General features: G+C 34.9%; 1 protein-coding gene across 3 annotated transcripts in view; it reads right to left on the reverse strand.

Moving 5' to 3' along the window:
- Positions 1-2480: 2480 nt before the first annotated feature.
- The window catches only part of Lon (lon protease homolog, mitochondrial), a 33328-nt gene continuing 22624 nt past the window's right edge, over positions 2481-13184 (reverse strand). For all 3 annotated transcript variants that reach the window (XM_085946033.1, XM_085946032.1, XM_085946031.1), the window contains exons 8-14: positions 12786-12978; positions 12334-12521; positions 11813-11988; positions 10202-10367; positions 7611-7797; positions 5340-5529; positions 2481-4110 (exon numbers count right to left, since the gene is read on the reverse strand). In XM_085946033.1, the coding sequence (XP_085802159.1) occupies positions 3964-4110; positions 5340-5529; positions 7611-7797; positions 10202-10367; positions 11813-11988; positions 12334-12521; positions 12786-12978 (1247 nt within the window). In that variant the 3' untranslated portion in view covers positions 2481-3963. The remainder of the gene's footprint in view (positions 4111-5339; positions 5530-7610; positions 7798-10201; positions 10368-11812; positions 11989-12333; positions 12522-12785; positions 12979-13184) is intronic.

A 13184-nucleotide genomic window follows, 5' to 3' on the forward strand; every position in this document is an offset into this window, starting at 1 on the left:
TATTGAATTTTAGTTGAATACTCGAATTATTCAAAATTTCAAAGGAGAGACATTTATTTTCAAATTTTGGTTGTGGTGAAAAAATATTATCAATGTTTACACGCTTCAATATCGCAGTGTGCAATTAATAGCTTTTTTGAAGAAGCTTGTGAAGCAGTCATCATGTCCAATTCTTCGGATACGATTAAGAACATTTCGATTCGCGAATTTTTCAATTTTCAGCAATAATTTGGAGTAGAGTAAATTGTGCTTATTCCGTGATACCTGCTCAAGTTTTTTAGGGTTTGCAGGTTTTTAGGTATATAAATATGACATTATGAAAAAAGCCTAATACGAAAGATGTTATTGCTTATGCTGTATTCAAACATTGACAGAGGTCTGTGCAATTCCAACATGCCTATCTGCATGTACGCGTATGACAACATCCACTTTAGCTCTTACAGTAATATTTGACTAATTCACTACAAACCTTTTGAGACAGCAAGACTGCTATCGACCACTATCGGCAGCTATCGAGGGTAGTTTTGTATTGAAGTATTAGCACTTATTGTAACAATTACAATAAGTTAGTGTTAATAAATTTTTACAATAAGTGCTATGTTTTAACAGCACCTCTCTTTTAGAGCGAGATTTTGAAGAGTTTTCACTATTTAGACGGCCAACTTATTGTAACAATTCGGCCCCTTAGAGTCAAAGAAACCTATCTTAATTTTTAACAATTGTGAGTTACTCGTATGGTACTCGTACGTATGGTACTCAAACGTATGGTACTCGACATTAAATGACATGTTATGTTAAGTGACAAATAAACTTATTAAAAAATTCAATGGATAAAAGATAAGTCAATACATATCTCCTGCAAACACTTTCTTGTTAATGTCTGTGGAATGTAAATTTACTTGTGCTTGGGGTCTCCTGTAATGTAGAGAAAAATGAAATACGTTTCTTTGACTCTAAGGGGACGAATTATAATACTTCAATACAAGCATATGAAAAACTACTCTCGATAGCTGCCGATAGCATTCTTGTGTTTAGAATAGATGTGCAAGAATCAAATAGGACAATAGGAGAAACGTTTTGCAGAGCACAAATGAATAAATTAAAAATATTATTTATAAGAACAAAAACACTTGCAGATGCACGGGTTTTGAAGATTTTATTGGAATTTTTAACATATGCATTTGGATTCCAAAAAAATCGTGGCCCACCAGAAAACTGCTGCAGACCACCAGTTGAGAAACACTGGTCTAATATATCTAAAATTCTGGGTATTTAATGATTATTTATTTATCATTACGATTTTTTAAATAGAAATAACTTGGTATAGCCAGAGAGAAAGCACAATTTACCCTACCTGACACTAAGTGAAAACTTAAACAAATATTCTATGAAATTCAACAGATATCACATAATTTTATCAAAATAGTAATATAATTGAGGTGCTGGGGATTGAACGAATACATATCAAGTGATTTCAAAATCAGAAGTGTGATTGTAAACTCTCTAAAACAGCTGTTTTCAATATTCTGTAAATGGGGTCTTGTTCTCAAATGCACCTATCACTATTCCACATAAAACATTAAGATTTCATAATGTTTTTAATATTTGTAGGACAAGTCAAGTCAAAACATTAAAATCATAATACACCAGTGGCGAAGGGTGGAGGTAGGCTGTTAAGATCCGCCATAAATAGTGCACACCTAACAACCTTGGCAGTCATATGTATTTGTTTTCATTGAAATAAGACTACAATTTACAGATGCTGTTGGTTAGTTTTTAAAATTCAATTAAACCCTGCGAAAACAAAGCACTAATAGATAATAGTCAAAAAATACTCTTCTATCTAGAAAATATCTAAAATTATGCAATTAAATAATACATGACTACTATATTTTAATGATAGAATAATATTTTTTTATCTATCCTAGTTTGTTTTAGGCAGGGCTTAATGAATTTAAAAACATTAACCAACAATATGTATTCTTTATCCAACGATAACAAATAAGTTTGAATAGAAAAGTGTACACATTTTGTCATATCGCCCAAAATATACCAAAACTATTATGGTTAGGTTAAGGCAGGGTTTAATTTATTTTTAAAAACTAACCAACGCCGTTTGTAAATTGTAGACTTAGTTCAATGAAAACAAATACGCATGACTGACAAAGTTTATTGTGGACCTACCTTCACTCTTCGCCCCTGTAATAATATACGAATCCTGGGTCTGGCAAGTACACGTATTGTTTTTCAATTTGTGTCAAAGTCAGAGTATGGAACTAATAGGTTGAGCAAGTGGCTGTCATCCATTTCTGGTAAAAACAAAATTTGTCAATATAAACCTCCACATTGTGGAGGCCCGTATGATCCTATTAGAATCAGACATGGTCGAAAGAAAGAAGAACTAATATATTAATAATAATGAAATTTTATAACATCTATGGAATATGCTCCAACGTTGGAATAGAATGCTTATATTTTTTCATACAACTCAATTACATGTTTGAATCCTGTGACACGCTTGATACCCAGTATCATCCAGTGATGTGAACACTGCCCCTAACCCATTGTTTTTTAATTACCTGTCACTTGTATACATTTAATCCTCAGCACGTCATACATTTTCGAAATTTACAAAATAATTAATATTCAATTTCAAACATGTCAAAATCATCCCAATCTAATTCTAACCGATTAATCAATCACAAAAATACCACCTAACCGTTTTGGAAAATAAAAAATACCTACAAACTATCTACACAAACACATACGTCACCAAATGTTTTATAATACAATATAGTTATAATATACATCGTAAATATTCTATTTTTCATTCAGGCTAATACAGATTTAAATTTGTAACATTGATTTAAACCGTATGCCACCGATAGAAATAAGCGGAATATTCATGAGATAAAATCTGGATTCAAGAGATGCTACAAGGCGACAACCGTATCTTTGACCATCTCACCTGAAGACGACCGACTGTCCTAAACTGGGCACTGAGAGTCTCGAGAAATGAACGTGGAGAGCCCTCGACAGATTAAGCACCATGGTAGAACATACCTGAGACACTATAAAGGTGAAATGGAGGTTTTCTGATGACGGCACTAATATGCAATTTTAATAAGATATGTACCAAATGCGGAAAATGGTGTTGCCTTTACTTCTGGAATGGCACCCTGTAGCTATTGAAGACCGAATACGACGTAGGAGAAATCTAGTCGTATCTGAGCATTAAAGAGCGAGAGGACACTGAACAAGACTAGATGATGTGACAGAAGTTATGTAATTACTATCGGCAAAAATGACCATAGACAATATAAAAATTACCACTCCTCATCAATTGCAACGCATGTTATAATGTGACGTCATCATTATTCACAACAAATAGCATGCGTCTCTGGCTGCGATATTACCTACGAATTGGTCATTCCTATACCGACTCGCAGTCGCCGCATCCAAATATAATACGTTTCGAGAGGTTACGCGCGACTGTCGCTAGGTGCCTATGTGCACGGTTTTCATATGCAACATCGGAGAGATGTTCCAAGAAGGTTTGATTTATGACTGTGCGGTAGATGAGACGAGTTTAGATGTGAGAGCTGGGTAAGAAAGAAAAAAGTCATTGGTCATAATAACCAGAGAACGAAAGTGCAGGGCATCTTCTATATTCTGGCTAACACGTCAGAGCCCTGTATGTGGTGCGAAAAGCTGAAAGCACGTGCAGAGACATAGATACAGAGAGGGATTTGTAATAAACCGGGTGCATACTTGAACTGTGGAAGAAATTTTTATTTTTCTGATGACGTTTGGGAAACCCTGGTTTGGATCAATTATTTCAACAAAATATTCAATACTTTACCCATGTACATATTATATTAGCAACTGTAGAATATTTACAAGGTATTACAGTTTTAAACTATTCAGTTATGGTCCTTAAATAATTAATAATACCTAGTAATATTATTTCTCAAAAAGAATATCGTAGATATCTCTGTAGTTACTAACAAAATGTACTTCTAGGCCTTCTGTTATAAAAGCCGGCAGATCGGTAAAGTCTTTTTTGTTTTCTTCTGGAAGCAGAACACAATTTACTCCGACCCGTTTAGCCTATGAAAAGGAAACAAAAACATTAATATTTCAATACAATATAGAAACAAATGAATAAGGAAATGGACAAAAGCTGGACATTGTCATTTTTATTAATATTTCATGTTTATATCAATCACAAAATTGAATACATACAATGCCCACCACCTATTGCCAAACAAGATAATATAAAATAAATACAGAATAGTGTTTTGAAAAAATAACAGATGTCAGTAAAAATAAGACATTTTGAAAAAAATACTTTTCATTTCAACTTTCTCTCTCTTTATGTCGAACCTTCAAGCCATACACCTGTTCAGATTTATTTTAAACTCTTGAAAGATGTCTTTTCTTCTTTTTTGACTATAGCTTTAGTTGGAGCATATTATAGACCGTGTCCGGAAACTTATACATATGCAATTCGCCGTAACACACTTCATCGTGAAATGTTGTATCGGAAATATATGGCCGTATATTAAAGACCGTCCAACCTCTTTGGGTCGTATAATACTGACATAAAATTCATGTCTAAATAAAACATGGTTCTTGTCAGTTTACACTTTACAGGAAGCTAGCAGCAAAAAAAAATTGAAAATAGCCGATATACTGGATTATTTATTAGTTAGGTTTGGTTTTCATTCTTGAATTCATGAATTTTGCCAAAATCAATGAATCAGAATTAATGTTCATATTGAATCAAATAAAATTGGAGACCGTATAGTATACGGTCATCTCTTTCTGATAAGAAAGCTCACGGCAAACTGCCATAGTGAAATGTTTTACATAAAATTTACATGTAACCATTATAGACACCACACGGCGCCACCAAGAATCACTAAAACATATATACTTTGTGGAGTGAATTTAGCATCTTCCAGGACACCGGTATTCGGTTGGCTTGATGAACGCTTTCCGGGTGAAGACACTCTTCACCCTTAATCTATTAAGGACAGGCAGACCAGATTGGATTGAAGCATCCGTAGCACGTGGCAGACATCGCTTCTTCACCCTCAATGTGATGAGAGGCTGCACGGTACGCTCCCTTAACTCATCATTACTCCTTGAAGCTCAGTTTACGGTTGCTCTGAGCTTTCTTAAGGTGCCATCATCTCTTCTCGTAAGATGTAGTCAGATATAAATTTAAGTGTCAAATTTTATTATATGTACCCATAATTTCAATCTTCCTATTTTTAAACCTAAAAATGATTCTCACAATATTCAAGCGACTAAAATATCTTAAAACAACTCACAGCGATAATTTTTTCTTTGATTCCTCCAACTGGCAACACCTTTCCTGTCAAGGACACTTCCCCAGTCATGGCGATATTCTGTCTGATAGGTTTGTTGAGAGCCAAAGACAACAATGCTGTTGTTATGGTGCTTCCAGCGGATGGTCCATCTTTTGGTGTTGCTCCCTCCGGCACGTGAAGATGTATATGACTATGGATTGAAAATAATAATTCATACTATCAACAGAGTGTACTGATAATGAAAATAGAATTTACATTCAAATATACATATACAGTCTCCGTACAATCCGCCGCTCAATTATCCGACAACTATTATAATCTGTCGTTATTTTTACTAGTTGAAAGCATAAAATCAACCTCTATAATTTGCCAGTATTCGATTGTCAAATTCAGTAGTCCGCCGCGTACAAATAGGTATACAACGCAGATGAGACGGGTTTATTTTGGAAACTTCTCCTTCGTAAAACGTACGTTAATCGTAATAAGTAAGTAATTTTCCAGGGACGAAAGCCCTTAAGGACCGCATCACAATTATGCAATGCCCCAATGCAACCGGGACACACAAACTAAAGCTTTTGGTCATAGGGAATGCCAGGAATCCTAAGCCATTCAAGAATATCTGCCTCCCTGAACAACTGGTTGTGTCAAATGATTTACTGTTTAATATTTAGTTAATAATAAAAATGTATAATTTAGTAAATATTTGTTTTTGATTATAAATAAAACCCTAATTTTCTAGTACAAATTTCTCAATAAAAACTATTTTTACGAAATACCTGTCTTAATTTTTACAATATTTTGTATGTATAGGTACACTATAATCTGCTGTTTTCACTAATTGGACACTTGTATGGTTTTTGGGGTGGCGGATTACTGAGAGAGTACTTACTGTATATAATATGTAGGTAGAGTAAAACATCAAAACAAGCTGTCATCTTTTAAAGTGCTAACACATAATAAAATATTAATTTTTCTACGGCTAATTCAACCACGACAATATTCTGAAATCGCCATTAAGTGTTGCAATACAAAAAATCCACATTGATACCTATAAGTATAGTTTAAACTCTTTGACTAATATAACATTCAACCAAATCACCTGAGATATTGATATATTCCACCAACGTGATAATGAGTTTATGTGGATTTTGTCTTATAAAATCTTAACCTACTTTATAATTTTTATATTTAATCTTTATACTCATTTTCTAATACTGCTTCTATTTCTTTGTTTTTTCATGTTATTATATTTAAAGACACAGAGTTTCCCTTCAAACACCTTACGCCGTTCGAATGTCAAGACCCAATCATTGTCAAGCGCGCGTAACTCGCATATTTTGAATATTTCCGATGTAAATCGCGGGAAAGAAAAACGTAAATGCGAGTATTAAATGTACTGAAATACATCGGGACTGAAAAAATTACACGCAATTGCCGGGAAAACATGAATTCCGGGCACGTAAAAACGAGGTTATACTGTATTACTAAATTATATAATTATTTATCGATGTTTTTTTTTTTAAAGTAACAACTACCACTATGACGTTTAATAGTTTGTTTATGTAAGGAATTGCCAATGGCCGACAATAATAAATTCGCTGCCTACGCAATGGAACAATTCTAAACTATAATATTATACTGTATAATCGTCGCGATTGGAGTATATCATACTGAGGAGTAATGGTAGTGCGTTCGGCTGATAATCAAACAATCAATGGTTCGAATCTAATCGAGTGCGTTTATTTTTGTGTGAAAAAATAAATTATGTGTCACATGTCACACGCCAAAAATACACTCTGATCTGATTTTCCAAACGCGCCTAAAGAAGTATAACTTCAAAAAATATTATTTATATAGTAACGTACAATAACGCCTGATTGCAGTTGATTTCGTCATGTAAAACCATTAATCTACTTTAAGAACAAAAACACAATACACAAACACTTGTATGTATTCGAATTTTTAACATAGCAATTTGGACACCGAAAATTCAAACTTAAACACTCTAAATCTTGTAAGCCTATTTTTTCAGGAGGCAATTAAAATTAAAACTGTCTAATTTTCTTTTAATATACAAAATGACGATGATTTCTGGTATTTATGAGAGTTGCAATTTTTTTTAAATCATTAGATGTGTTATGGATGCAAGAATCTTACACAGATGTCGATATTCAAAAACAATCTCATTTTTGACCAAAATGGAATATACAAATTTTACTGACAATATGTCATTTTATAGCTATAATAAACAAAAGTGTGGAGAGCACATACCTTGTTGTCAAAAACTCATTCTCTATATCAATCTCTCTAATGAAATTTCTAGCAACCGTGAGCGCAATCGTTGCGGATTCCTTCATCACATCACCAAGATGTCCAGTCAATTCCAATGATCCGTCACTCTTCTTCTCATCGGTGACGTGTTTTCTTTTTGCCGTTTCAATAAAAAGAGTTGACCCACCTGAAAATACAAAATATTTCAATTAAATTATCTTTTTATTCAAGACTTGATATGAATCAAGCAACACTGCTGACAGACAACCGTGCACTACACTACATCTCACTCCAGTAGTGTCCCCTGTCACCAGTGATGCCAACCGTACTATAATTATAGTACAATACTATAATTTTAATTCTGTGAAAAATGTAAAATACTATAATTTTACGCCAAATATACCAAAATACTATAATTTTAAAGGATTCAACATGAAAAATGTTCCTGTACTATATATTTTTCAGAAATACTATAATTTTTAGGCCTTTGTACTATAATCAGCATAGAAAAAAATGGGAACACTTGTTATGTTCAAAATGAACTTGAAAATGAATAACTTTCATACCTCTGGCAACCCCGACGATTATCTATGGTCACGTCGATGGAGCGTACGCGATTAAAAGAGATGTCGCTGATGGAATTTCCGGCCGCAACGGAGGTCGCAAGGTGCGAACGCAGCAACATGGCTTTTTGATTCTGACTGTCGTCTAATATAGTCGTGCTCCGCTTGAGTTTTACCTAACATTTATAATGGACGTCACTTAACGGAGCACGATTGCAGCCGCAGTGCTTGAAGCCTCTGATCGTTCCAGTTTGGTATTTTAAAACTATTATTATTTGATTCACTACTCTTCCAATGTTTCTTTTCAAACTTAGCTGCTTGTATTTATTATAGTATTTCCAAATTTCAATATCGAGCCGCTTAATAACCTTTTAATGTATTTCTAAACTCTTGCTTTGACGATAATATAGTTTCTGTCAAGTATATAAATTGCTCTTTTATTTATTGTTCCCACTTTATTCCACACTGTTAAATAATTATAATCTTTCACGGTCTCACGATTGTGTGGCGCCCAGGACTTTATTAAGCACATCTTTAACCATAGATTGCACGTGCCTTCAGCCGTGTAATCCCTTCTTGTTTTCTAATTAAATTTTACAGTTGTCAGTTGCGAGGTTGCGGAAGTAATTATTGTTCAGCTTGAAAGGGATCAGGTAACTCACGGCCCTTGCTTATGTCTCATGCTCTCTTTGCTTTTAACTCTACTTTATTCTAATTCTAATTTAGAAACTGCTTTTATTTTGTGATTGTGACGACAAAGATCAATCACAAAATACTAATATATCACACTGCCTGTCACTGTCATCTGTCTCTGTCTCTAAGTTTGAACGATTAGCTTAACACATAATATTTAATAATATAATCAGAGTCATGGATAATATATTTGGGGGTGCTGCGGTTGATTAAAAATAAAAATAAATGTTTATTTGGATTATATTTTACTATTATCATCAAAATTAAATATAATTAATTAATTATATTAATAAATAAAATAAAGAACTTTGCATAAATTGCTTGCAGAAATAAATTTTAATAATGTTAATACATAAATCATTATAGCTATATTTCTTCCCTCACTGTGGCGCGTGACGCATAAACGGAGAAATTCTGAAATCGGACTGTCTGACCCGCAGTACTGATTAGGCTTCCTCCTTCGCCCACTCGAGAATATTCTATTGAAATCGGTACTGTGCAAAATCAAGTACCTACCGTGGTGTATGATAATATTATTGGACATTGGATGTATCGATGCGCGGGCGAGCTGATTACACGCTTAGGGCTTGCGCAGACAGAGAGCGGTCGGAGTTCTGCGTTCAACCGACCGTTGACCGCTAACGTTCAGGGACAGCAGACAGGTGGCGGTCAACAATAAGCGTTCCATTTGTTTACAAACGTTGTACTGACACAAGCGCTGCATAATGCTTGACCGCTATATTCCGACTGCGAGTGGAAGTGAGAAAGCACCGCTGTTGCGTACTCACTCCCCCGTGTGGTTTCGCTCTATGTTGTGTGACTGCTCAGCGGAGGTACGGCGTTCTTTGTAATTCCGGGCATAGAACTCCAGAACTCCAGCGTTCCAATTGACCGGCGCGGTCTGACCACCGGCTGTGTACCCATACAGTATGAAGTCCATACAGTACAAAGAACGCCGAACTCCGAACGCGGAACGCAGACCGCCTGACCGCGCTCTGTCTGCGCAAGCCCTTAATATTGATACTTTCATATCATATACATAAATTTATGTATTATATATTACATTTGTCTCAATTTGCTTGGGGTTGCTGCAGTCCCCAGTGCATATGGATGAGCCGCCACTGAATAAAACATTCCGTCAAAAGATGACAAAATTTTGAATTATGAAAGTTTAAATTGATAAGCCGTGTATGTGAAATCACCATAACAGTTAACAGTGATACCATCAGTACATCTTTCTTTCCGCAACCCCGTCGTACCCATGAATAAAAGTAATTACATGTTAATTCACTTCATTTTCTTAGCTTGCCACATTGAAGAAGAAGATGCACTCACCCATTGCCGTCCATGCTAGTCCCATAACGACGCCTGGCGGTGTTTCCTCATACAGTCTGTCATGGGTGAAGACAGGCTTGCCAACATACTCATTCAAATTATCTGTCGTCAGGGAAACAGACTCGACTTCTTTTTTCACTATTTTAAACGCCACCTTTCTCATAACCTTAAAAAGTGTTGAAAAATATTTGATATACTTTTATATTTTAAATCATAAAACTATTGGTAATAAGGATCAACCGACCGAACCCTGTACCAGTAGCGAAGGGTGGAGGTAGGTTGTTAAGATCCACCATAAATAGTGGACATTAAACTTTGTTAGTCATACATATTTGAACTAAGACTACAATTTACAGATGGCAGCCCTGTACCAATGGCGAAGGGTGGAGGTAGGCTGTGGAGATCCAACAAATATAGTGAACACTGTCATATCTGTATTCATTGAACCATTAATTTACCACACATAAGCGTGAAGTTCGATAGTTTTGACAGAAAATATGACATAGAGCGACGCTTAGTGAGGAAAAACGATGTAATAGGCTTCATGTAAGAGCAGTCGAAAATAATAACGGTAACAGTAATTAAATTTACCCTATGTAATTCATGCAAAGTAGAAGAATTGGCAATCTGCGCAATTTCAAGGTTAAGTTGTTCTACTATAAGATTACAAACTATAAATAATTTTTTAAATTCGATTAAACCTCGCTTAAACCAAAAAATAATAGATGATTAAAAACAAATAATTTGTTGTACACTACTTTTATTGGATCTCCACCACCTACCTCCACCCTTCGCCACTGCCCCGCACCATACCCCGGCGTATCACTAAGTTCATATACATAAGGCATTTGACTTGTGATATGTTATCTTTATGCCTGCGAATGTTTCAGGAGCAATCACCCAAGACTGAGGTCGCACGCATGAAAATGTGCTTTGACTGAATTTACTTGACTTCATGTTACTAGTTCTCAATATGGAAGAGAAGACCACAGGGAAACAAACAAAATAAGATAAGAATTATAACAAATAACAAAAACATTAAGGCTGTACCTCAGTTGAGGCACGGTCTAAAAAGATCGTGGCTAGGCGATGCGCGGATTGCGGGTCGTGGGTGCAAACGACACATGCCAAACGAAATATAATTTGTCATATAAATCCAATACACGTCCATTTTATGTTCTGTTTATTGTTCTATTAGTAACAATAATAATATATTTATTGACATGTTTTCTTTTTAAAGTAAATGAGTAATGTTTTTAGTCATCTTTACAAGATTAAAGAATTAATACGCCCGTCGCCATCACGAAACAAAGTGACGTGTTTCCAGCTCGACGTTCTCTCTGAGAATGCGAGCAAGTCCAAAATTTCGTCGCGCCTATAGTTGAAAATTATTTGCCGTTTCACTAATGTATCACCTTAATATGAAACTGTTGAACAGACCAGTTGAAGAGGTCTTCATACTCGCAGTAAGACGCCAACCACAACCTATTCTTACCCTACCCCATATTCCCATTCCGTAGCGTGACAGGGTAAATAAATAAGACAGATTATGGTGCTCTTATTATCGGTACTAACGATTCGAAAAGCAGTTGCCATCAAAAATAATTTTACCTTTTCAATATGCTTTTGTAAATTTCTCACTCCGCTTTCTCTGCAGTAACTCTTGATTAGAGAATTCAGTGAGTCATCCATTATTGTCAATTGACTGTCGCTCATGCCGCAATCTTTCATGGCTTGTGGAATCAGATACTGCTTTGCGATAGCGAGTTTTTCTTCGGCGACATAACCTTAAATGTGAACAAACAAATAAAATTACATAGTTTTAATTATTTTGTATATAAGTCTGCATCGATATTGACATGACCTAAGTCGATTAGGAACGGTAGCTTGATACCTTAAGTATCCAGGGTACTTGATGGAATTTGAATTTGAATTCTAAAGGATTTAAGTTTTTATTATAATACATTTATTATTTTTATTATACATAACTTAGAAAAGCCTTAGAAAAGCAATTAAAAAAAACCAAGATACAATTTTATTATGGACAGAGTGTGATTTGAAAACACTTCTACCGTTTGCTGACCAAGTGCTCTGAAAATGACGATACATCATAATATATTATGTTTGAATACCTGACATATCAATCATTTCCATCCTGTCTCTCAATGGTTCTGGAATGGTGTCCACAATATTGGCCGTGCATATGAAGAGAACTTTAGACAAGTCGACTGAAACATCCAAATAGTGATCCAAGAAATTGGCATTCTGCTCAGGATCCAACAACTCCAATAAAGCTGAACTAGGATCGCCCTGATAACCTCTGAAAAATAAACATCATTGTAAATTTTCATACAGTTCTTTTGAAGGCCAGTATTAGACTATCAAAAATCTTTAACTAAGATGTTTAATCAAATGTTTTATTGCATTATTTTATAAAACACGAGGGCATATTACACTGTGTAAACTATTTTATAAAAGTTTATTTATACTTTTCATGTCTTCGATCAGTAATTTTTTTGGTTAATCATCTCATTTCTCTTCCGTACAAAATAACACGAACAGATAGAGACAGAGAGATACTTACTTTCCTATCTTATCGACCTCGTCAATTAATACAAGCGGGTTTTCAGTTTTGGTCTTTTTCAAGCACTGAATGATTTTTCCAGGCATCGCTCCCACGTACGTCCGCCGGTGACCTTTTATTTCTGCAACATCCGTCATGCCGCCGACGGAAAACCGGAAATACTCTCTGTTTAAAGCTCGTGCAATGGATTTTGCTGAAAATTAAAAAAAAATATATATTAGGTTTACTGAAATCTATCTATTGAAAAGACAATGTGACAAATGAGCTAGCAAGACGCAAATATATGATCAAATACACCGATAGAGCAGCTCATGTAATTCAGATATCTGGGGGATCTGCTGTTACCAAGATCTCAATAATGAAATTAAATAGGAAGTAAACAAAGCTGCAGCCATCTTA

This window comes from Rhyacophila brunnea, unplaced genomic scaffold, assembly GCF_057557595.1.
Source record: "Rhyacophila brunnea isolate RB1 unplaced genomic scaffold, BYU_Rbru_1.0 scaffold_19, whole genome shotgun sequence".
In the NCBI taxonomy this organism is placed as follows: Eukaryota; Metazoa; Arthropoda; class Insecta; order Trichoptera; family Rhyacophilidae; genus Rhyacophila; species Rhyacophila brunnea.